We start from the raw sequence: 26,763 nt of genomic DNA on the forward strand, positions 1-26,763 counted from the left end.
TGCGGTCTTGCCAACACTTTGTACAACTGTAACATGACATCCCAACTCTTGTACTCAGTGCCTCATTCAGTGAAGACAAGCCAAATGCCAATTGCCATTTTTACCACCCTGTCAACCTGAGTCATTGTTTTCAAGGAACAGTGCACTATTACTCCTGGGTCTTGTTCTATAACACTCCCTGGAGCCCAGCCATTCCCTCTATGTTCTACTGTGTATAGTTGCTGTGCACTGGTTTAATTTATCAAAATGCATCACTTCCAACGTGTCTAAGTTAGATTCCATCAGCTTTTATTTGGCCCACTTTCCTAGTTGATCCAAATCCTTTTGTAACCTTAGACAACCATCATCAACATCTACCACACCATCAATGCCATCCATAAATTTCCTAATCATATGACTCGCATTCTCATCCATATAGTTAAAACACATGACACAGCACAGTGGCCCTGCTCTGTTACCTGTGGCACATCACTGCTCACAGATCTCCGACCTGGAAAAACAAGCTTCTACCACCATCCTTTGCCTCCTACCACCAAGCAAATTTTATATCCGCTTGCCTAGCTCACCATGGAGCCTATGTGATCTCATCTTTCAAACCAGCCTGCAATGTCAAACCTCATCAAAGACCATAAAAACTCCATAAAGACGACATCTCTGCCCTCACAATCCTCACTGATGTCCCGAACACAATCACATTCATCGGAGGAGATTTTCCACACACAAGATCTATCCTTGCCATTCCAAATGCAGGTAAGTCCTCCCACTTTAAGTTGCCGATTTCCAGACTTCCAGTATCTCACGAGGAGAGATTGGGATTCTCAAGCGTTTGTGTGAAGGAGGGGAAAACGTTTGAACAGTCTGACACACAAGTGTACAGAGACACAGATAAAGGTATGAGAGAGAGACGGAGACAGGCAGAGAGTCAGAGAGAGATATATAGACAACCAGACACTGATACACATACAGGTGTACAGAGACACAGATAAAGGCATAAGGGAGTGACAAAGAGAGATATACAAACAGACACTGATACATATACAGGTAAACACAGATAAAGGGGAGGGGAGAGAGGTGGGGGAGAGAGGTAAAAAAAAATAAACAGACACTGATACACACACATATACGCTGATACACTCTCTCTTTCTCCACTATTCACCTCTGTGGCTGGGCTGCAGGTAACCTCACACCAAGGTAATGAATCAAACCCACACAGTGTGTTCGCATTACATCCCTCGCCTCCACCTTCATCCCATATCCATCCCTGCCATGTTGCCACCTCCTCCCCACCCCATCACCGGCCTGGGACTCACGTGCAGGATGTTAACAGACTGGTTGAAGATTTTGACGTAGGGCTTCAGGATGTCAAAGTGGAAGGCAGGGGTGAGCAGCCGGCGATGACGAGCCCATCTCTCCCCTTGGCTGATGAGCAGCCCCTCGCCTGTGGGAGGAGGGACAGGGACAGGTCAGAGGGAACAGCAAGTCCTCATTGCACTACCATCCGGGTGGGTGGGGGTGGGTCACTGTCATTTGTCCAGAGCCTCACCCCAGTCCAACCATACTGACCATCCCACCCAAAGGTGTCCACTGCTCCCAGAGCCTGGGACACCCACCCCACCCACCGTTTCCCCAGTCAGAACACCCCCACCCACACAGACCATTTCCCTACCCTACATCATCCCTAACACTATGACTCCTGGAGTGAGTGGGGTGATAGGTCGCTCCTGATCCAGGCCCTGCCCCATGAACTATCATTGGGTCATCAGATCATTCAATGGGGCGGTGCAGATCGCTGCTGAGTTGGTTGGGTGAGTCGGGCAGATAAAAGCACTGGATACTTTCAGAGAGCAGGGCCAAGATTTACAACGAGAATGAGAGCAGCGCAGTCATTCCAAGAGTTACAGAGTCAAGTCTGCACCGAGGATTACAGCCGCACAGTTATAGCGAGAATTGCAGTAATACCAAGAATTACAGAAACTAACAGTGAAAATGGTAGCGGAACCAAAAGAACTAAAAACAGCAAAACCAAAAGCAGAGATAGGGGCACAAGAGACTGCACACAGACTTTGGATGATGCAGGGTTTGACCCAAAACTGCAGCAATTCCTTCTGCTCCAAACCCAGCAGACGCTGCCTCAGTCACTCAGAGATACTTGCAGACTGTCGTTTTGCACAAGAGACTGCAGGTGCCGGAACCTGGAATGGCAAACTGCTGCGGGAACTTGGATGCGTCAGGGGCATCTGCGGAGGGACACGAGCAGAGTTCCATGTCCAAATCCTTCATCAGGACTGGAAGATGGTGGCAAAGTGTAAAGGGGCGCTGGACAAGAGCTAGCAGGGAATTGGTGAATCCGGGTGAGGAAGGGTGATTGGCAGAGGGGAGGGGAAGGGAGTGGAGGTAGTGACATAGGCTGGGAGGGGATAGGTGAAGATTACAGGGCTGCAAACGGTGAAATCATAAAGACAAAAGATTCTACAGATGCTGGAAATCTTAAGTAACACACAGCATCTATGGAGGGGGAAATAAACAGTTGATCCTTCTAGAAGAAGGGCTTGGCCTGGAACGTTGACAGTTTATTCCCCTCTCCGGAGGCTGCCTGACCTGCTGAGATGGTGAGATCTGGTAGGAGAGGAAGATGGAGCATGGAACCACGCGAGGGAGGTGAGGAGAGCCGTGGGAAGTGTGGGGCAGGGGAACCAGCAGGAGGAGTAGTGGTCAAGGAAGCTAACAGCCACTCTTTAAAGCCTGGAGATTTGTTAGAGTTGTCCTGTCTGCAAGGGCAGTGGGGATAACTCACCAGGAGTGTAGCAGCAGATAACAAAAAGGTGTTTTTTGAAAGGAGGAAGAGCCAGCAGTGAGAAGATGGTGAGGGTGGAGAGTGGAAGGGTTGCACCTGATGAGGTTTCCAGGAAGCAACCAGCACCATCCCTGATCTGCTGTCCCCATGGGTTGCAATGGTGTGGGCAGTCGCCTACCTTGACTGCGTTTGAGTACCTGTGCCCAGAACAATAACACTACAACCTCATCACATAAAGGTGAGCTGGGCTTTGGTGAAGGTTAACCAGGCCTGTCTCAAACAATTCCCCCAGTAAAATACTTCCCACACTGTAAGGGACCTCCAGCCAAGTCTACTTCCCACCTGGGCTGGATCAGACCAAGTGTCTGGAACAGCCCGTTCCTAGTACCGTGATATCCCCACCTTTGCATCGCGCAAGTGAACATGAGGGTGCCACAAAGTGGCTACTGCTTACCCAGCCAAGGTCTGAGGAAACCATAGAAGAGTTCATCCTTTAGGGCAATGGAAGCTGAAAGACGAAGTGAAACCAGACTTTAGAATGCCCAAAACAGCAGATCCTGCAGCTCAAAGGAAGGACACTAATACTGAGAAAAATCGGTCCAAGTTTGTTGGATTCTGGTATGTAAATCTGAGGTTGTTTTAGAGGTCCAGAACGAGTCATAAAACTTGCTGCTTCAGGATTGTTTTATTAAGAGTTGAGAGAACAAAGGGAACATGGAAGGAACAGGTGCAGAGGTCTCCTACCCGGAGAGAGAAACTAAAGGAGGAAAGAAAGATGACACCTGCCACCGTACAGCTACTTTTATACCACAGAGCTAAGAAAAATTCCATAGATAAGAATAATCCAGTTAGAATATACTTATTCAATGCTCTAGTAAAAATCAGCCAATGAGAAAATACTCATTCTGGAAGCTTCTCTGTTATGAATAAGTATTTAAAGGCTACTTAAAATACAAACAGAAAATCGATTGTTAAACTGCAAAGAATATGATAATTAAAATTAAACAGTTAGATTGAAGAAATGTTCATTGCATAGAGAAGAGTCAATGTCAGCCAAGAGGCAGCTCCCCATTAGCATCACCATGAATGACAGAACGCCACCAAGACCCTCCTCACAGGCAGTCAGAGGCTATGGGTCATTGCCCTTCCTGACCCTGAAGCACCAATAGGGTTTGGACTCTTCCACAAGGAGCACCAAGCTATGAGAACAATGTGTGTCTGGAAAGAGACGGCATCTTGGCTGCTGTTGGCACCAGTTGTAGTGAGGCGGGAGGGGTCATGGGTTTGGAGGGAGCAGAGCTGTGTTACATCCCTGATATTCTCTGCAGCCATGGTGAACCAATGGGGGAGACAATTGGCCCAGCAAATGTGCTGCTTTGGTTTGGATGGTTGGATATGCTGCCAAAATTCCACCAATGGAAAATTCAGGCTCGTGGCTTAAGAAGTGGCCTCGTGGTATAAGGGATCAAATCACCCAGAAGGTAACCAGCCTCTGAGCTGCACTTGGCATTCTAGAGCTGGTCCAGTTTGGCTTCTAACCAATGGTGGGTGACCCACAGTCATCAAAAGATGTTGACAGTGGGGAATTTAGCAAAGGTAATGGGTGATATGGCGAGGACAACAGGACATACACAGTATGTGGCTTTATACCGTCTTATGAGAGACAAAAGCAGACAACTACAGACACTGGAAATTTAAAACAATAACGGAAGGTGCCAGAAATACACCGCAGGTTGGTAAGTGTCTGTGGAGAGAGAAACAAAGTTAATTCTTCAGATCAAAGACCCTTCGCCAGAAGTCATTCCTGGCAGGTTGTCAGCCCATTGCACAAGGTTTTTCAGGTCTTGGTGCTTCATTGTCTTTGAGCCTTTGCAAGAGGCACCATACAATCACTAGAGAACAGCCCATGCCCTGACCCTAACAGGCCATTGTGCCTTGAGCACTGTCCTGCAGCATTCCCAAGTCGGTGATAATTGCCATCCACAAATCATAGACACCTTACTTTCCCAAGGATGACTCAAGTTGATCTCAACTGCTCAGAATCTATCCCACTGAACGCAATGGCCGAACATTACGGAGGGTCTTTCCTTTACACAAGACTCGTGTGATGATCACTCCTGCCAAAGAGGGGGAAGTGAGACAGACGGGAACAGTCGAAGTGACAGGAAAGTGGGTTTTGTACTGCAGATGAGTATGTGATTGGCTGATTCATCTGAAGTGGGCAGAATGGTGAGAACAATATCTTGCACAACAGTCCAGCTCCTTACTGCTGAGCCATTCCTAGCGTCCCAGATCTTTTACTCTTAGTCCAGCCCCACAATGAGGTAAAGGTCTCACAGGATACCTCATCCCACTCACATCCTTTTATTATATAGTCTTGGCTACAAAGCCTAAGGCAGGGACAGAAGGTGGACTTTGAGATTGTACGGAATCTCTGGGGTTTAAGAGCTGCAGGACAGTATCAGGAGTACAAGAGCACAGGAGGATCCTGTTTGTACAGAACTAGTGCTCACAAGTTAGGATGTGGAGGAGCAACAGCAGCTGGGAACAAGACATCAAATCCTTGGCATCACACCTACCCAGAGTTGAAATGCTTCTGAGAACAACTGCCTCGGGTCCTGGGATATTTTGGGAGATACATTGGCTATTTTGGGGCTGGGGCACAGAGAAAGTTGTGTAAGGATCCTTGAGGGGATTAAATAGGACAAGGGTCCAAAATTGGTCCAACTGTTCATGGGAAATGGAATTGGAAAGAGCTTGTTCCCATTTTGCCTACTGAGTTTTAATTCACAAAGGACAAGATGTTTACCAATTTCAGCGACTTGATCCCAGCATTGATCAGTGTAATCTTCTGCTGGTCATAGCTTACACAGAACATTTCCTTGGCCTTAGCCCAGTTATTGCATCCAATTCTATTCCCTCGAATTCAAGAAGAATGTGAATATCCCAGAGAGAATGCAGTAGAAGTTTACTCTAATTCCTGGAATGAGGAATTCTCGTTGTGAGGCTGGAATTGCCCTCCGCAGAGCAGAGAAGTTGGAGAGGAGACATGGGGCCTGACAGAACAGGCAAGGAAACTGCTGCAATTGGTGGTAGGGTCAAGGATCAAAAAGCAAGATGAAGAAATTATTTTTATACAGTGAGTGTTTAGCATCTGGAGTACACTGTCTGATGGAAGTGGATTCAATTTCAGCTTTCAGAGAAGTGTGGGCAGAAGGCAGGCAGGAGTGTGGAATCAGGAGGAGGCAGATCCACAGGCTGGATGGTTCCTTCTGTAAAGCTCAGAAGCATACCTAACCATGGGACCTGCACTGGGTGCTTGCTCTTGAAAGCCCAAATACGGTGACAAATGAGATGGCACAATGCCAGTCTCGCAGAATGACACAGCGCATGAGCAACTCGATCTATAATCCCTGTAGGAACCCAGGCATTCATTCCCAGTTCAGAACCTGCAATAAACAGGCCAATGTTTCTTTCATTCCTGAACCAGCGTTCAATGAACCAAACGGTGAAGAGGCTTAGTACTGTATCAGTTAAACCTTAACCCTCTCACCTCAGATGTTGCCTTTTGCAACAGATCTTTACCTTTTAGATTTCTGGATCATTGGGATCTCTTCTGGGGAAGGTATGATCTGTACAAAAAGGGCAGGTTACACCTGAGCACAAGGAGAAGCAATATTTTTGTGGGCAGATTTGTTAGAGCTGTGGGGCGGGGGGATAAACTAAGAAGGGGAGTTGGGAACGAGAGTGATAAGGCTGAAAATGGGGCAGTTGGCACACAACTAGATGCAGTGTGTCATGAGACTGCGAGGAAGGACAGGCAGATAATAGTGCAAAATTGCAGTTAGTAGGATGAGTTGCAGTGCAAGACGAGGGCAAAATTGAAAAGGGTGACAAATGCAGGACTGAAGACGTTATATTTGAATGCATGTAGTATACAGAATAAGGTACAGATCTCAAACACAGTTAGAGATTGACAGCCTTGGCATGTGCTGAGTAATGGCCCAAAGAATATTATAGTTGGGAGTTTAACATCCAAGGATACACATTGTATCAAAAGGGCAGACAAGTAGGCAGAGGAAATGGGGTGACTCTGTTGGTAAAAAGTGGAATCAAATCCTTAGGATGTAACATAGGAGCAGGTGGTGTAGCATCTTTGTGGGTTTAACTGCAAGGTTAAAAAGGCCATGATGGGAGTTATATACAACCACCTGAACAGTGGTCTGGATGTAGTATATAAATTACAAAGGGAAATAGAAAAGGCATGTCAAAAGGGCAATGTTACAAAGGTCATGGGGGATTTCAATATGCAGGGAGACAGGAGAAAAGAATATCAGGTTGGTGCTAGGTCCCAAGAGAGAATTTGTAGAGTGCCTACAAGATGGCTTTATAGAGCAGCTTGTGATTGAGCCCACTAGGGAGAGGGCAATCCTGGATTGTGCGTTGTGTAAACCAGATTTAATCAGGGTGCTCAAGGTGAAGGGACACTTAAGAGGCAATGATCAAATTCATTCTGCAGTTTGAGAGAGAGAGATAAAGTCAGATGTATCGATATGACAGTGGGGTAAAGGGAATTAGAGAGGCAGGAGAGAGGAACAGACACTAGCCGAGGTATCGGTAGAACAGCAGTGGCTACAGTTTCAGGGGAAATTTGGAAGGCGCAGAATTAGTACATCCCAAAGATGAAGAAAATATTCTAGAGAGGATGAACCAGTGTGGCTGAATGTATTAAAGCAAAAAGGTAGGCATGTAATATAGCAAAAGATAGTGGGAAGTTAGAGGATTGGAAGGGTTTTTAAAAAGGCAATTAAAGAAACATACAGAGAGAAACGATGAAATGTGAAAGTAAGCTAGCCAAAAATATCAAAGACAATACAAAATATTTTTTTCAGATATGAAAAGGGTAAACGAGGTGAGAGTGGATATTGGACTGGTGGAAAACAACACCTGAGAGGTACTCATGAGGGAACTAAGAAATGGCAGATGAACTTATTAAATGTTTTGCATTAGTCTTCACTGTGGAAGACACCAGCAGTATGCCAGAAATCCGAGTGTGTCAGGGGCAGTAGGGAGTGTAGTTGCTATTGTTAAGGAGAAGCTGCATGGGAAGCTGAAAGGTCTGAAGGTAGATAGGTCACCTGGACCAGATGGACTGCACCTCAGGGTTATCGAAAAAAAAAAGGTAGCCAAAGAAATTTCACCTTTCCGGAATCACTAAATTCTGAAATGGTTCCGGAGTAGTGGAAAATTACAAATGTCACTCCACTCTTTAAGAAGGGAAGGAGGCATAAGAAAGGAAATGATATGGTAGTTTGCCTGACTTCAGTGGTTAGGAAGACGTTGGAGTTCATTGTTAAGGATGATGTTTTGGGGAACTTGGAGGCACATGATAAAGTAGGCCAAAGTCAGCATGGAAAGTTTTCCCTGATAAATCTGTCAGAATTCTTTGAGGAAATAACAGGCAGGATAGACAAAGGAGAGTCAGTGGGTGTTGTTTACTTGGATTTTCAGAAGGCCATTGTCAAGGTGCCACACATGAGACTGCTCAACAAGATAACAGCCCATGGTGATACAGGGAAGATACTGGCACAAATATAAGATTGGCTGACTGGTTGGAGGCAGAGAATCATAATAAAGGGGGCCTGTTCTTGTTGGTTGCTGGTGACTAGTAGGGTTCAGCAGGGGTCTGTACTGGGACCACTTCCTTTCACGTTATATGTCAATGATTTGAATGGTGGATTTGATGGCTTTGTGCTCAAGTTTGCAGACAATACAGAGATAGGCAGAGGGCAAATAATGTTGTCAAAGAAGGGAGTCTCCAAAAGAACTTAGAGGGATTGGGAGAATAGGCAAAGAAGTAGCAGATGGAATACAGTGCAGGGAAGTGTATTGTCATTCACTTTGTTAAACAGAATAAATACATAGACTATTTTCTAAATGGGGAGAAAGTTAAAAAATCAGAGGTGCAAATGGACTTGGGAGCCCTCGAGTAGGATCCCCCAATGGTTAACTTGCAGGTCGTTACTGGTAAGGAAGACAAATGCAATGTTAGCAATCATTTCAAGGGAATAGAATACAAGAGCAAGAATGTGATGCTGAGACTTCATAAGGTAGTGGTTAGACCGCACTTGGGAGTGTTGGGCCCCTTAGTTAAGAAAAGATATGCTGACACTGGGGAGGGTCCACAGGATTTTCACCAGAATGAATCTGGGAATGAAAAGGTTGAAGTCTGCGGAGTGTTTGATGGCTCTAGGCTTGTACTCGCTGAAATTTAGAAGAATGACTGGGGATCTCATTGAAACCTATTAAATGCTGAAAGGCCAAGATAGAATAAATGTGAAGTGTTTGCATCCTTCAGAAGGAGAATTGAGGACCAGAGGACACAACCTCAGAATTGAGGGTCATGCTTATAGAACGGAGATGAAGAGGAATTTATTTTGCCAAAGGGTGGTGAATCTGTGGAATTCATTGCCACAGACAGCTGTGGAGGCAAATCATTCAGTTTATTTAAAGTGGAGGTTGATAGGTTCTTGGTTAATCAGGGCACCAAAATTCATGGGGAGAGTGGAGTTGAAAGGGATAATAAATCATCCATGATGGAATGGTGGAACAGACTTGATGGAGCAAGTGACCTACTTCCTCCCATGTCTTATATTTAGTTTAATGCAGTAATCACTTGATTCATGTTTACCACACATCCACAGGTTAACCGGTGTTTCTCTGCAGGGTGCCTGGCGTGTTGATGCATCCAGCCACTTTCAGCTACTCGTTCAGAGGCTCACATCCACAGAGGGTTGGGAAACATTCCCATACACCCCAACACAGCCAACCCTACCCTGGCAGTATTCTTCAGAGCTGGGAACACCCTGGCCTATCAGAGAGACAAATGAATGAAAATAATCAAAAATAAAGATACTGAAATAAAAAGAGAAATTGGTAAAGCTCTTCCATGTGGAACATTACCCATTTCTCTCCTCGCAGATCTGCCTGACCTGCTAAGTATTGTTCTTACCTTCTGAAGATAAACAGTGAATTAAGCTACTGAAATAGCAGACATTTGAGATAATCTTATTGTCAACAACCTAATCAATTTTTCTTGGCAAATTTCCATTAACTAATTTCGTTTAGTTTCGGAGAAGGTAGTTCAATAGGTTTGGTTGGGCTTTCGACCATCGTATTTATTCTGATCCTCAAAACTCTTGTCAATATCTACCCCACATCCAAGTCAACCTTTGCAAGTGCGTCTCCAGTTGCACTTCCAATCCAACATCTTCTACGGCACATAATAAAAAGGGAGTGGAGGTGGTGACACGTTCTGAAGAGTGAAGAAGGGTACAATTCTGGGTGGACTGCAGGGACACGGGCCACTGTGAATACGTACACAGCACTGCAAACACGGCAGGGTATTAGGCGACTAAAATAGCTCAGTTGCAGGCAGCTGGACTGGGAGGGACATGACAGTCCTGGAGACCAGGTGCAGAAGGGATTCCTGGGGTGGGCTTCAGGAAGAAGCTAGGGTTGTTCCTGCAATCAGAGATGGTGCAGTGGCAGTAAATAGGACGATGAAAGGATTCAAGGCAAGACTAATGGAAGTGTGGAGAAATGCTCACTGTCTTCGGTGTGACAGACATAAATCCAACGTGTCCCAAGATCTACAGTCTGTGTAGCATTTTCTGAGAGTCCCTCTGTTGGTCAGGGTCAACCACGGACATTGCGACCCAGCTGTCTATGTGATACACAAGCCAGGGCAGTACAATATGGAGAGCAAACTTCTGGCCATGTAGCAGGTTCAGCCTCTCCACGCAGCTGATGAATCCAAATTCACGGCAGAAAACAATACAGTTTGGCACCAATGGCAGTACTGGAGTTGCCAGTCAGCGTCGAACTCAACTTAGGGCTGCCTTAAGGAATTCAAATCCAGATTTTTCCCTCAGGATTTACTCCCAAAGCCTTCCCCCATGAGTGGATATAATCACAAGCCTGCAGAGGTTTGAAATCAGAGTCTCCTTCTCCTACATGAGCTGCCAAATACGGCTGATGAGCCCCATCTGCCCAGAGCGTCTGATTTTAAGGCACCAATAACCCGCCTTCACCCCCTGTCAGCAGAAACAATTCCACCAGGCTTAGTGCCTAAGCCACATGTGAAGGACAGGAGATGGACTTGGTTGTCAGAGGCTATTTGAGACGCACACCACTGGGAGCATTTAATAGGTGGTGGGAGTTTGTCCCCATTACTATCCTCGACTATAACAACCTTAAGGAGGTCATTCTGTAGAATTGCCAAATCATAACTATGCCGCACTTGATTTGATTTCGGGCCATAAATACTTTACATGTCAGATCAAATCCTGCAAGCTTTACTTTGAGACTAGAGATCAGATATTTACTCTGGATGGCTTACATTACACATTCACGTTCTGTAACCTCCTACGCATGTTACACAGGACAATACAGAGCAAGAGCATGCCATGTGGAAGGATGGGCCAGACCATTGCTCGGCATCTCTCTCTGTAAACTTTGCCATGGCGGCGTTTGGGGATCAATACTGAGGCAAGAGAGAACAGAGTTACCGACAGGGGAGAAAATCTTCCCTTCCACATCATCCTGCACACAGCGAGTAGTTGAGAGATGCATTTCATTATCAAAGAGGTTCAGTGCAAATGCAGTGCTCAAATAGTGGTCAGATATTTGAGGAGAAAATTATTGCACAGTCCCAGGGGAAGAGCTTGATTATGAAGACATTCTAGTTGAATGTTTGAAGAGAGCGTTCAGAAAAAAAAAATTCAGAGGGCTCAGCAATCTCTGACTGCCCCAAGAAGAATCCGGAACTGAGAAATAAAATACTGCAGATGTCAGAGATCTGAATGAAAACCAGACATCTGGGGACACTCGAGAGCAGAGGGAAGGGCAGGAGTCAGATACGAGAGAGTACCCCTGTGGCTGTCCCCCTGAACAATAAGTACTCCTGTTTGAGTACTGTTGGGGGGGGGCAGCCTAACCGGGGGAAGCCACAGTGGCCGCGCCTCAGGCACAGAGTCTGGCCCTGTGGCTCAGAAGGGTAGGGAAAGGAAGCAGGCCACAATAATAGGGGACTCTTTAGTTAGAAGGTCAGACAGGCGATTCTGTGGACCCAGTAAAGAAATGCCTATGGTAGTTTGCCTCCCAGGTGTCAAGATCCAGGATGTTTCTGGTCGCATCCATGATGTCCTTCAGTGGGAAGGTGAACAGCCAGAGCTTGTGGTACATATTGGGAGGATAGGCAGGTGATACAGAAGGGATATGCTCAGACCGATGATCTGAGATGTGCCTATTTTAATGTAAGGGGTATCATGAACAAAGTGGATGAGTTTAGAGTGTGAATCAGTACTTGGTGCTATAATTTGTGGCCATTACAGAGACTTGAATGGCTCAGGGACAGGAATGGTTACTTAAGAGTGCCAGGCTTTAGATGTTTCAGGATGGACAGGGAGGGAGGCAAAAGAGGTGGGGGCACGGCACTGTTGATCAGAGATAGTGTCACGGCTGCAGAAAAGGAGGAAGTCATGGAGGGATTGCCTACTGAGTCTCTATGGCTGAAAGTTTGAAACAATAATTCTACTGGGTGTTTTTTTTTTATATAGACCACCCAGTAGCAACAGGGATAACAAGGAGCAGACAGGGAGACAGATTCTGGAAAGGTGCAATAATAACAGGGTTGTCATGGTGGGACATTTTAATTTCCCAAATATTGATTGGCATCTCCCTAGAGCAAGGGGTTTAGATGGGGTGGAGTTCATTAGGTGTGTTCAAGAAGGTTTCCTCACACAATATGTAGATAAGCCTACAAGAGGAAAGGTTGTTCTTGATCTGGTATTCGGAAATGAACCTGGTCAGGAGTCAAGTCTCACTGGGATATTATTTTGGAAAGTGATCACAATTCTATCTCCTTTACCATAACATTGGAGAAACAAACAAGTTAGGAAAGCGTTTAATTGGAGTAAAGGGAAATATGAAGCTATCAGTCAGGAACTTGGAAGCATAAATTGGGAACATGTTCTCAGGGAAATGTACGGCAGAAATGTAGCAAATGTTCAGGGGGTATTTGTGTGGAGTTCTGCATAGGTACGTTCCAATGAGACAGGGAAAGCATGGTAGGGTACAGGAACCATGGTGTACAAAGGCAGTTGAAAACCTAGTCAAGAAGAAAAGGAAAGCTTTTCAGAACTAGGTAATGATAGAGATCTAGAAAATTATAAGACTAACAGGAAGGAGCTTAAGAATGAAATTAGGAGAGTCAGAAGGGGCCATGAGAAGGCCTTGGCGAGCAAGATTAAAGAAAACCCCAAGGCATTTTACAAGTATGTGAAGAGCAAGAGGATAAGATGTGAGAAAATAGGACTAATCAAGTGTGACAGTGGAAAAGCGTGTATTGAACCTGAGGAGATAGTTGAGGTACTTAATGAATACTTTGCTTCAGTAGTCACTATGGAAAAGGATCTTGGCGATTGTAGGGATGACTTACAGTGGACTGAAAAGCTTGAATATATAGACATCAAGAAAGAGGATGTGCTGGAGCTTCTGGAAAGTTGGATAAGTCACTGGGACTGGACAAGATGTACCTCAGGCTACTGTGGGAGGCGAGGGAGGAGATTGCTGAGCCTCTGGCAATGATCCTTGCATCATCAATGGGGATGGGGGAGGTTCCAGAGGATTGGAGGGTTGCAGATGTTGTTCCCTTATTCAGGAAAGGGAGTAGAGATAGCCCAGGAAATTATAGACCAGTGAGTCTTACTTCAGCGGTTGGTAAGTTGATGGAGAAGATCCTGAGAGGCAGGATTTATGAACATTTGGAGAGGCATAATATGATTAGGAATACTCAGCATGGCTTTGTCAAAGGTAGGTCGTTCCTTATGAGCCTGATTGAATTTTTTGAGACATGACTAAACACGTTGATGAAGGTAGAGCAATAGATGTAGTGTATATGGATTTCAGCACGGCATTTGATGAAGTACCCCATGCAGAGCTTATTGAGAAAGTAAGGAGGCATGGGTCCAAGGGGACCTTGCTTTATGGATCCAGAATTGGCTTGCCCACAGAAGGCAAAGATTGTAGACAGGTCATATTCTGCATGGATGTCGGTGACCAGTGGTGTGCCTCAGGGATCTGTTCTGGGACCCTTACTCTTCGTAATTTTTATAAATGACCTGTATGAGGAAGTGGAGGGATGGGTTAGTATATTTGCTGATGATACAAAGGTTGGGGGTGTTGTGGATAGTATGGAGGGCTGTCAGAGGTTACAGCGGAACATCGATAGGATGCAAAACTGGGCTGAGAAGTGGCAGATGGAGCTCAACCCAGATAAGTGTGAGGTGGTTCATTTTGGTAGGTCAAATATGATGGTAGAATATAGTATTAATGGTAAGACTCTTGTCAGTGTGAAGGATCAGAAGGATCTTGGGGTCCAAGTCCATAGGACACTCAAAGCTACTGCACAGGTTGACTCTGTAGTTAAGAAGGCATACGGTGCATTGGCCTTTATCAACCATGGGATTGAGTTTAAGAGCCGAGAGGTAAGATTACAGCTGTATAGGACCCTGGTCAGACCCCACTGTGCTCATTTCTGGTCACCTCACTACTGGAAGGATGTGGAAACTATACAAAGGGTGCAGAGAAGATTTACAAGGACGTTGCCTGGAGCATGCCTTACGAGAATAGGCTGAGTGAACTTGGCATTTTCTCCTTGGAGCAACAGAGGATGAGAGGTGACCTGATAGAGGTGTATAAGATGAGAGGCATTGATCGTGTGGATAGTCAGGGGCTTTTTCCCAGGGCTGAAATGCCTATCACAAGAGGGCACAGTTTGAAGGCACTTGGAAGTAGGTACAGAGGGGATGTCAGGGGTAAGTTTTTTTTATTGCACAGAGAGTGGTGATTGCGTAGAATGGGCTGCCGGCAATGGTGGTGGAGGCAGATACGATAGGATTTTTTCTTAAAAGACTCCTGGACAGATACATGGAGCTTAAAAAAATAGAGGGCTATGGGTATCCAGAATTGATTTCTAAAGTAAGTACATGTTTGGCACAGCATTGTGGGCTGAAGGGCCTGTATTGCGCTGTAGTTTTTCTATGTTTCTAGTTTCTAGGTCATTAGAGAAAGAAACCAGGTCGATGTTTCAGATTGATCACTTTTCATCAAAACTGGGGAAGGTTTAGGACCTGAAATGAGATTTACACTCCTATAATTCCGGACAGGAATAATGACACAGTCCAGGATAAGTACCCCTTATCCAAAATGCTTGGGGCAAGAAGTGTTTCAGATTTCAGAATAAATAATGAGATAGATCATTTCCAACTGAATTTAAGTGCAACTGGTAAGCAGTCTTTGTCTTTTACTTGTTTATCACACGTGGACTGATGCAGTGTGTAAAGATTTCATATTGACGGAACACCAACTGTTTCAGGAATGCCAGTGAAGAGCTTGGGCCGATGGTATGATGCCAAGCTCAAAGACACTGAGCAGCTTAAACAACTAAAAGAGGATACCATCACGTACATAGCTTGCATCAACAAGACCTTGCTGCCAGGAAAACTCAAGCTGTGGTGCTTCCAGTTCGGCATACTCCCAAGACTCATGTGGCCATTAACAATGTATGAAATCCCCATCAGCAAGGTTGAAAAGCTTGAAAGAATGATCAGCACACAAGTCCAAACAGTGGTTTGGACTTCTGCGATGCTTAAGTCCTGTTGGACTGTACGGGAACGGCAAATTGGAATTACCAATTGCAAGTCTTGTGGAAGAATTCAAATGCACCAAAGCAAAATTGGTCATGATCCCCCCCCCCCCGCCCCCGTGTGGCAACGGGGAGGACATGGACCCCATCTGAAACCGTTCAGAGTGCTAAGTCTGCTTTTCGCTTCAGGGATGTAGTTGGCCAAGTCCAACATGGGAGAGCCGGGCTCGGGCTCGTCCCAAAGGCTCCTCAGTGGCACAAGGCAACATCAGTGCAGAAGAGACGGCTCGTAGTGGAGGAGTTGAGAAGACAGGAGGAGGCAGAGCGACATGCTGGGGCCGTCTCAATGGCCAAGCAGGGCCAATGGACTAATTGGGAGAGCCTGGAAGAGAGGGAACTTAGCTGGCATGACATCTGGGAGATGGAGGGATCTCAGCTAAGTTTTGTCATCAGAGCCACTTATGACCTCCTACCAAAACCTGAACCAGTGGTGGGGAGAAGATCCTGCTTGCTTTCTTTGTCGAGCACTTGGATCACTAAGGCACATTTTAACAGGATGCACCATGAGCCTCACCCAGGGGTGGTACACTTGGCGGCATAACCAAGTTCTCAGACAGCTGGCATCAATCTTGGAACAGAGGCGAATCACCACAAATGCTCTCCCACAAACATTGGCAGGAAATGTCCACATCACACGATTTGTACCAGCAGGCCAACCTCCAGAGCACCATATAACATCAAAAGACGTAAGCATTCTGCAGGTTGCTCGGGATTGGAAAATGGATGTGGGCTTGGAAAAAAATGCTTGTGTTTCCCCCAAACATTGCGGCTACAGCATTCCGGCCAGACATGGTCCTGTGGTCCACAGCAGCCAAGCTGGCATATGATGTGGAATTGACAGTACCATGGGAAGATAGTGTCGAAGAAGCTTATGAGAGGAAAAAGACCAAGTACTCTGAACTGGCAACTGAAGCTGCCCAGAATGGCTGGACGACCAAGATTTTCCCTGCAGAAGTGGGATGCAGGGGATTCGTTGCTACATCTACGACCAGTCTATTGAAGAAGATGGGGGTGAGGGGTCACTCCCTCCAACAAGCAATCAAATCCTTGTCAAATGCAGCAGAAGAAAGCAGCAATTGGACTTGGATTAAAAGGAAAGACAACAAATGGGCTGCAAGATGAAGACAGGAGAGTATGGAACTGAGGAGGGTGGATCTGGGACACCAGGTAGCACCGTTGAGCCTTCCAGAGATGTCATGGGCTTATCAACGAAACGTTAAAGAAGGAGGGTGCCCACCTGAAGACCCCGATGACGTACCTACCCTTCCTCCTTGTCACCTCTCCAAGCCCACGGCCAACATCAAGAGTGCCGACTTACCATAGGGACTGAATCATCAAGTCCGAGTAGCTCTACTCACCAGCAACTATTTTGGCAAACTCAGTTAACTTCTTTGCTGGCCCTTTCTTAAGTTTCTGCAACCAGCCTACTGAATATTCACAAGTTCCTTCAATTTTCAGTTCAGCCTGATGGGTCTTTGTTTCATAATCAGTGGCACATGCTCATTCTGAGCCGACAAATCTACTCTTTCAACACACAATCGAGATCTTCAGCTTTCATTTCGTGCAGAGATTTCCCTATTTTTCATTAACTTTTGTTCATTACATATACAAGGTCACTTCTCAGAACCATCTGTGAGCTGCCCATTGCCTGGGAACTTCCCAGTGTCCTGTGGGGTTTTCCATTTGTGACGTCATGTCAGCGCTCAAAAAAAATTCGATTTCGGAGGTTTCTGGAATTTCGGAGAAGAGATACTGAACCTGTACTGAAAAGAAAAAACCAATGATTTCCGGTGTCAAGCTGCTCTACCTGATTGAAACAGGATACACTTGATGTACGATGGATGAAAGACCCTCACTATTGGATGAATGGGTCCAAACCAGGTGACACAACAGGTCACATGACGTTTGACGATTTCATTAACCAGGTTCAGCCCCTCCTCTGAACTGCGAATCTAATGGAACAAAGCCAATGAGAGCAAAGAAAGAAATTAACCAAAGAATTACAATTCACAAGCATGTTAAACCCTTCATTATCCCCCAGAGACTGATCACTGCAGAGTGAAACATCAACAGCAAGTAGCGTAATAGCGCAGTGTAATGTTCATAAATTAGACACTATCTCAGGCTATCTCAATTATGATGAGGTGCTTCAGGAAGAAAGAAAATAGGAAAAAAAATCAACACAGCACACCTGTTATTTCAGAATAAAACTTGTTTCTCTGAAATTGCGGAATAGCCACCAGGAAATAAGCCTCAGCAAGCTGTCAATAATCACATGACAATGAAAAGTATGTACCAGGTTCGGAGGTGCAAACACAGATCGGGAGAACATTGGCCTTGATTAGCTCCTGCCAACCGAAGAAGAGAATGCACAGCAGGAAGCACAAAGCAGCTGAAAAGACCAAACCACAGCAAAAAAACACGACTGGGACTAGAAAATGCTGATCCAAGGTTAGGAAAGGCCACCCATGATCAGAACCTGGGAACTGGAATAAGCAGGTTCTGAGAAGGAGGATAGGTACAAGGCTTCTACCTGTTCCCAAACTCATACACTACTACTCCTCACTAACTCTCAATAAATGAGCTGTCTATTTATAGACTTCAGCATGTTCTACAAGTCCTGCCAGTTTAGCTACAGAGTTGAGGTTTACTCTGGAAATAACTCGTAAAACGTGTAGCTTGGGTGATTGATGGAGGAGTTGAGTTGTTCTCCAATCTTGGAAGTCCATTTGCTAAACATTTCATCACCAAACGAGGAGACATCACCTGTGCAGTGTTCATTGGCGGTGTGTCCTCCAAATGCTTGGCCTTTATGTACTTAACAATCGAGGTCGACATGTCTGTTTACAGAATTGTTTGCAGAAAGCCATGCTTGTATGGATTCTCTTGCATGCTGCATGTTTGCTCGTGCCGTGACTGCTTACACTGTCTCGGGTATCATGGTCTCAAAGTACGGGTCAGCTATTCAGGACAGGGAAGAATGGAAACTACTTCACTCAGAGGGTAGCAGACTTTGGAACTATCTACCCAAGAAGACTGTGGAGGCCGAGTTGCTGAATATTTAGAAGAAAGGTATTGATGAATTTTGGAATATTAAGAAAATTATGGGATTCAGGGTAGGTGCAGTGTAGTGGCCATGAAATACCATTTCAGCCATGATCTTATTGAATGACTGAGCAGGCAGACTGTACTTCTTCCATTCAATGTTGAGGGTATTTGAATTAGTCTCCATACCTGCCTGGTCACTGTCCTGGGGGTGGAGATGTTGCTTGTAACCCAGCATAATGACAACGCTCACCGACAAGTGAATGGGAAACCTATTTAATCACTAGACACACAGTAACAATCATGAGGCAGGTTAAAGCTAACACAGAGGGGCAGAGATTTTCGTGGAGCACAGAACGATTTGTCAAACATACAGGCATCTTTTGGTGGAAAGTGGATTTAATGTTTAATGTAGGAAATGGAATAAGAAAGGCAGACTGGGGCTGGAGCTACACGGCACCCAGGGACATAGTGGTTATGATGCTGAGGTCTCCTTGACCCAATCCCACCTCACCCTGAGAGAACAGTTTTCATTCCTGGTCATTGGGCTAACCTGGGATTAATATAGGGATACGGAGTGAGAGCAGGAACAAATCAGTTCAAAACTCTCAGGAGTGAGCTGGATAATGGGATTACTTTTCAAATTAGTACAATTGAGAGATGCTGCCTACTTAAATGCATATGAAACAAACATAGGGCTGTTGAGACACAAGAGGTCCTGCAGATGCTGGAAATCTTGACCAATGCACACAAAACGCTGGAGGAACTCAGCAAGTCAAGCAGCATCTATGGAGGGGTATGAACAATTGACGTTGAGCAGAGTCTCTTCAGCAGGTCTAATTGGCTGTTCATTTCCCTCCATGGGTGCTGCCTGACTTCTTGACTTCCTCCAGCATTTTATGGGGGTGTTGAGAGTTCATTTTCTTGGCTGTTAGTGGGAGCTCAGTCAGAACAGAGAAATGTACAGATTCCTTATTCAGCCAGCAGCTGAGGCGTGAATCTCACATTGTGAGTGCTCAGAGCTAATACACAGAGTTGTAACAGGGTTCGAAAGGGCCAATGTGGAGTTAGTGTTTCCCCTGGCTGGGATGCGTGGAGAGAGGTGGGGGTGGAAGCATGGTCTCAGGGTAGGAGACCGACCCATTTGGGGAGAGAGGAAACTACTTCACCCACACTGTGGCAAAACCTTGCAGTTGTCTATCTGAGATACTGAATGCTGAATTAATGAATATATTCAAGACAGAGATGGGAAGATCCCCGGATATGAAAACAAGAGAGTGATGTTGAGGTGCAAGATTGGTTCTGATCTGAATGAATGGAGAAGCAGGTACAAGGGGTTGTGCTGACATTGGAGAGGGTCCAGAGGAGGTTCACAAGGATGATTCAAGGAATGAAAGGGTTATCATACAAGGAATGTTTGATGGCTCTGGGTCTGTACTCGCAGGAATTCAGAAGGATGAGAGGGAATCTCATTGAAACCTTTTGAATGTTGAAAGGCCTAGACAGAGTAGGTGTGGAAAGGATGGTTCCCATGGTAGGGGGGTCTAGGACAAGAGGGAACAGGGACACCCTTTCAAAACAGAGATGCAGAGAAATTTCTTAAGTCAAAGGGTGGTGAATTTGTGGAATATGTTCTCACATGCAGCTGTGGAGGCCAGGTTGTTGGGTGTATTTAAGGCAGAGATTGATAGGTTTTTGATTAGACATGGCATCAAAGGTTACAGGGAGAAGGCAAGGAACTGGGGTTGAGGAGGAGGAAAAAGGGATCAGCCATGATTGAATGTGGGATCAGACTCGATGGGCCAGGTGGCCTAAATCTGCTCCTATGTCTTATGGGTTCCAAGTTCATCTGTCAGAACCTTTCCCTTCTAACGCACAGGAGTGGCCTGGAGGAGGAGGGAGATTGATGACACATCCAGGTGAACTTGCTGACAGACAGTGAGTGGGGAATCAGAATGACAGGCTCCGCCACGCACAGGCTCCAGAGAACTGGAGCATCCCAGAGGCTGCAGACACTGATAGCCCCCACTGAGCAGTGGATCCAGTCTGACTCAGACCAACGTCCTCTCATCCCTTCAATGGGGGCGGGGGGCAGCTGCTTTAGGCTGAGGAAAGTGACAGGAAGCCATCCACAGTGAACAAACTACTCCAGCCAGGGCGGTCAGGTGGGAGTGGTATCAGCTCTCTCCATCCTTGCATCATGAGATAAAGTGTGCCAAGTTATTTCCAGTAACAAAAGGTCATCAGAGCTATTTGGAATTTGGCTTTTCTCTTGAGAAACAAATTCCAAGCCTGTACTTTGACCAGTTCATTAACTAAAAATATCTGTGGCATCGTGGAGTTTAATTCTCATCTTTAAAGAACCAAAATGATGGTAAAACAGGTTTTTTTGAGGCCAATAAGAGGCCATTGCCACTTCAGTGATTATGGGATGATTATGCAGGTGAGGAGGAGAAAGGTGCTTCGGGCATCAGCAGGGACCGCACTGTCTAGGAAGACCATACTGATGTGACAGAGATGAGTGGTGGGCAGAGGTGTAATCGGAAGCTAGACCAAGATCATGTTCATCCAGAAAGTTACTCTAGCTGTTTTTAAGCTGAAGATCACAGGCTAGATGAAGATGTTGGGGTAAATGCATGGACACAGCAGTTTCCCACGGAGAAGTGAAGGGGAGAGGCAGATTGAAGGAAAGACTGCAACAAGGAAGTGGGGAGAAGAGGGTCGGTAGGACAAAAGATCTGAGAAAAAAAATCAAAAAATAGGAAGAAGAAAGAGCAAAATGAGTGATGCAGAGGTCTTTATGGCAGCGGGAAGTTCGGTGAGATCTTGCTCTACTTTCCTGGTCTGATCCACTCCTCAGGTAACAAATGTCACGACCAGACAATGCTCCACATTCCCCAGGTGTACAATGAACGGCACGTGCCAGCGCAGGCTGCTTTCACAATAGGACAATGACAACGGAGCGGGAACACAGTTCACATCGGAAGGAATCAGCAGCATTGGAGACACGCACAACGTATACAGACTGTGGTCACCGCGTCTCCCTTACACTGGCCCTCAGTTCAACAGCCATCCTCTGAAAACCAACCGGTAGGGCCTCAGTCATTGGACGAGGGGGGACAGGACACGTCATCTTCCTCACAGCTGGAGTACACAACACCCCACATCTGCACCTTCAACACAGACAGGAGAAGGGACCGACAACACTGGGCATTGAAAGCCCGTGGTGTGACGGCGCCCCAACCTGCTGTTCTTTCTCGTCCTAGTCGGACAGAGAGAGATCATCACCTCCCTCTCTGTAAATATTCACTGTACACCAGTATAAAGTCACTCCACAGGAGAGGGGCTTCCAGCTACAAAGGGTTTACTTGAGGGTCTACAAAGGGTTTAAATGAGTTGGGAGAGAGGTGAATATGGGGTCAGGTGGTGAGGTGACAGAATCAAAGTCTGGGACTGTACAAGGAGCCCATAGATGGACATTGGATGAGTTCTGAAATCCAACACAAAATCCTTGCCCTGGTACATTGAGCTCTGACTTCCTTCAGTCTGTTAGGTCCCATCAGTGGATATATGTCCCAGTTTCACAACAGCCACAGCACACATCTCTGTAAACCCAGCAACTCATTCACTGATCCACCTGGCCACTGGCTGTGCCTTCTGCTCACTCTATTCTTGGCTCAACGCCCTTGTGCAAGTTCAGCTGACTTTTGCATGGGGCCAGAAGTACCACTGTCACTGGCTTTGTGGACTGGACTGAGCACTGGTCTGCTGGTAATCTTAGGACACACTGATAGACCTTAGGAAATCCAAAAATCTGCAGACGCCGGGAATCTGAAAGAAAGGGAGATAATTCTGGAAGCTCTCAGCAGGTCAGGCAGTATCTGTGGAGTGGGAAACATAGGGATTTAAGGTCACGGACCTTTCGGCACAGCCCAGATCTAATGAAGGGTCTTTGGCCTGAAATATATCCCCGCTTCTCTCTGTACAGGGACAGTGTCCCCTTCATTCCCCCTCCCCACCCTCTCCGCTGGCACAGCCTGAATGTGGGCATGTTCCACAGCCCTGTGCCTGGCACCCTACCGTCTCCCTTTGTCTTCACTCTCAAAATGTCCCCATCTCACAGACGTTGTTCTTGTTGTTTTCCCTCTCTAACTGACCCACTAATGCATCGGCAGGGTTACATTTATCACTTGCCCCACAGCAACACTGCTTTCATCCAATCACATACCACCCATCTACCAACTCCATTCTCCTCCCCAGTGCTGATCAAAGCTCTTCAACACAAACTCATGACCCTGCTTCTCGCTCCACAGATGTCGTCTGACCTGCTGAGTGTTTCCATTATTTTCTGTTTCTATTTTGGAGGCATCATTTACCTTTAATGCCTTCAGTCAAACACACTGCAGAACAATAATTATCTAAATCCCCCCACTAAATAACCAGCTGCCCCACGTGCTGGAATACCTGATGCCAGGAAGACAGGTTTAATGTAATCGGGGTGAAACAGATGGATTAAGTGTAACAGGGGTCCAAACCGGGTCTTCATGGTGAGTGGGAACTTTAACACCAGCTGTCCAATGGTTTGCAATCCTTCCTCATTGGGATTAACCTTCCTCCAAAAGAATAAACGTACACACATTAGAAGCAGGACACAGCAAGCAGCAAATTGTGCAGAGGCTGGAGAGCACACAGACATTGGGAGGCATAGCATGAAAACAGGCCCTTCAGCCCCGCTCCGCCACCCAGGCAATGGTCACCACAAATCAGTCCCATTTGCCTGCATTTGAGCCACAAGTCTCTAAACCCTTCCTATCCATGCACCTGTTCAAGTATCTTTTAAATGTTATTAATGTGCCTGTCTCAAGCATTCCCGCTAGCAGCCAGTTCCATATACTGACAACCCTCTGGGTGAAAAATCTGCCCCTCAAGTTCCTATCAAATCTCTCCCCACTCACTTTAAACCTGTGTTTTACAGTCCTTGGTTAGTCAACCCAGGGAAAAAGTCTGTGTGTATTTACTGTACTTAAGCCCTCATGACTTTACACATCTCCATAAACTCACCCCTCATTCTCCTATGGTCCAATAAATGAAGTCCTTGCCTGCCCTTTTCTCATTACTACCATCAAGGAAGAGGCAAAGGAGCCTGAAGACCCCCACTCAATGACTTAGCAACAGCTTCTTCCCCTCTGCCATCAGATTTCTCAGTGGTCCATGTGCACTACTTCGTTATTCCTCTTTCCTTCCTTTCCCTGCACTTTTCTTCCTTTATCTGTTTAATTATTGCAACTTATAGTAACTTTTATGTCTTGCACTGTACTGCTGCCACAAAACAACAAATTTCACAACATATGTCAGTGGTAAACCTGATATTGATTCTGCCCAGCCTTTCTCTACAAATCTCCTTCAGGCCTGGTAACATCTTTGTAAACCTTTCCTGGACTCTCTCTAGCTTGAGGGAAATGTTCCCTCCCCTTCACTTCTATCATGCCTAAAGAATCTACACCGTGGAACAGTGAGCCGCCAGTCCCGCTTTTCCATCAGCCACGTTTCCATGATGTCATAACCCCAAACTAAAGAACCAAGACCTTGCCCTATGAAGCTTGCATGGAGCTTGGTGTACAACAGCTACCCAGAGTTAACAGACAGCACACACTGGTCAGCTGCAGTCATCTGTGTGAAGATCAGGACCTGAAGAGTCCAGAGCCCTCATCTTTCCCCACCTATGTCCCAGCAGCGACCCCCAATATCACGCTCACTTTGAACTTCTGACACAGTGGACCTCTGTGCAAGGTAACCCCTCTCAAACTTTTCGCTGGGTGTGAGAGACAGAGCAGGGTCAATCAGTTACCACAGTACAACCCAAAGCAGACTTCCATTATTGCAAAAGATCAAAGTAAGGGTTAAACCTGACACCTCCACAGCCCTCCTATCCATGTGCTTACACACACACATCTCTTCAATAATGCAATCAAAATTGCATCATCACTTCTGCCATCCCTCACTACTGCTGGCAGCTAGTTCTACACTCGCAACATCCTCCGAGTTAAAAAAAAAAAAGTCTGCTTTCAGGTTCCCCTTAAACATTTCACCTTTTACCCTTACCCTCCGACCTCTCATTCTAGTCTCACCCAATCTCAATGGGAAAAACCTGCATGCCCTTCTATAAATCTCCCCAAATTCTCCTACACGCTAGGGAATAAAGTCACAACCTATTAAATATTTACATACCTCTGCCAAGGCCCACGCAATTTCTACACTCACCGCCTACGAGGTCCAAGTGGACATTTTGTCAGGCCTAATCCACCCTTATTTATCTCAAGACAGCAAGCACCTCCTCTTCTGTAATCTGTACACAGTCCATGACTTCACTATGGTTTTGTCTCAGTTATAAAGACTGTGTCCATTTCCAAAATATAGATACCTAAACTCCATTTCAGATCTCCCCCATCTCTTTCAGCTCCATGCACAGATGACCACCGTGATCTTCATCTGGACCAATTTTGTCCTTTGCTATCCTTGTGCTCTTAAAATAATCTACAGAATCCCTTAGGATTTGCATTCACCTGTCTGCCAGAGCACCTTCATGCCTTCTTTTTGCCCTCCTAATTTCCTTTACAAGTGTTCTTTTGCATTTCTTGCGCTCCTCAACGGCCTCATTTGTTCTTTGCTGCCCATACCTGAAATGCGATTCCTTCCCTCAAAAACTTGCTAGCCGTCCCATTTATTCCAATGGGCACATAGAAAGTCTACACTCTTCAAGCGACTACCACTTAACAAGCATCCCTTTCCCAGAAAACAATCTATCCCAATCCACACCCGCCAAATCCCTTCTGATGTCATCAAAACTGACCTCTCCCCAACTTAGAATCTTAGCCCAAGGGCCAGTACTACCCTTCTCCATAATTATCTTGAAATTAATGGAATTATGATCACTAAATATATATATATATATATACACACTGATTAAGGAAACTTCCCTGAACACATTTGACAAACAACTCTAGCCCTTCGTCCTTTTATAGTACGAAAGTCCCAGTCATTACGTGGAATGTGTGGGCTGGGGAATTCCTCCACCTTCCCCTTTCTCTTCCTCCTTATTCTTCCCCTACCACTCCATCAGTCCCTCCCTCCCTGCATCATTCCTTTCAAACCTCTCCTCTTGTCAAACAAGCCTATCCCAAATGAATGGCGAGAGGAGAAACATTAAGAATTTAATAGATATTTATCCTGAATCAATTAGGAAACTCATACTCAATCATAATCTCAATTAAAATATCCAGAAGTCAACATTGACTATGGCATTAACCAGCTCTGTACTCTCTTGGGGATCCCAAAGGTGGAATTCCCTCAGGTTGACTTCCAGAATGAATGAGTTTTTCCCATTTCTGCCTTTTCCTGGAGGTGCCTCACCCATCCTAATTTTGGAGCAATCCCAGGGAATGAAGCTCAGAGACACATTGCCCCCACTCACACCATCCCAAAGAGGTAACTATTCTTCAATCAGTGATCCCAGCCTGCACCCAGAGGGACTCCCAGCTGCCCTAATCAGCCACTTTGTTCAGTGTGTCAGTACCCAAGACCAATCTTGGCAATTTACTTACGAATATTTCATCACCATACAAGGAGACATCATCAGCGTGCTGTTAATTGTGATGTGTCCTACGAACGCTTGGCCTTTATAAACTTATCAGTCAGTTGATTGGTCATCATTTCAGAAACTCAATTGTGATGTCGAGAGGAAATCTCGTTGCTGATTGGTTTTGTGGCAAACTTCATGTGTTGTGGTCTGAAATTTTGCTCACATTGGCTGCTAAATAGGATCAAGGTCTATACGCTTGTTTACAGAAATGCTTGTAAAGAACCATGCTTCTAGGTATTCCCTTGCCTGCTTTTGCTCGTGTGATGACACTGACGCCCAGTCAAATTTGTGTCCCCCTCTACCTTCATAGGTGGAGACTACGGGGAGTTGGTCATGCCACTTTACAGCCAATTGATGTTCATGGATTGTGTGGATAGTTTTCCCCCCCCAATTTGGCCAAAATCCCCGCATTGAATTTTGTAGACCACGTTAGTCTTGTTGAATAGCTTGGTTTATTCTTTTGGTCTACAAAATACTCTCTTCAACATTGCTGTTGGCTTATGTGCGACTGAAATT

General features: G+C 45.7%; 1 protein-coding gene across 4 annotated transcripts in view; it reads right to left on the reverse strand.

Annotated features, from left to right (window-relative positions):
- The window catches only part of LOC140191292 (ultra-long-chain fatty acid omega-hydroxylase-like), a 63,841-nt gene that overhangs the window by 14,350 nt on the left and 22,728 nt on the right, over positions 1-26,763 (reverse strand). For 3 of the 4 annotated variants that reach the window (XM_072248564.1, XM_072248565.1, XM_072248567.1), the window contains 3 exons: positions 23,073-23,217; positions 3,249-3,302; positions 1,311-1,438 (listed from right to left, as the gene is read on the reverse strand). In XM_072248564.1, coding sequence (XP_072104665.1) covers positions 1,311-1,438; positions 3,249-3,302; positions 23,073-23,217 — 327 coding nt within the window. Of the gene's footprint in view, positions 1-1,310; positions 1,439-3,248; positions 3,303-17,370; positions 17,516-23,072; positions 23,218-26,763 lie in introns of all 4 variants that reach the window. The other variant, XM_072248566.1, reaches the window with a different exon arrangement.

The sequence above is a fragment of the Mobula birostris genome, chromosome 32 (assembly GCF_030028105.1).
Source record: "Mobula birostris isolate sMobBir1 chromosome 32, sMobBir1.hap1, whole genome shotgun sequence".
NCBI lineage: Eukaryota > Metazoa > Chordata > Chondrichthyes > Myliobatiformes > Myliobatidae > Mobula > Mobula birostris.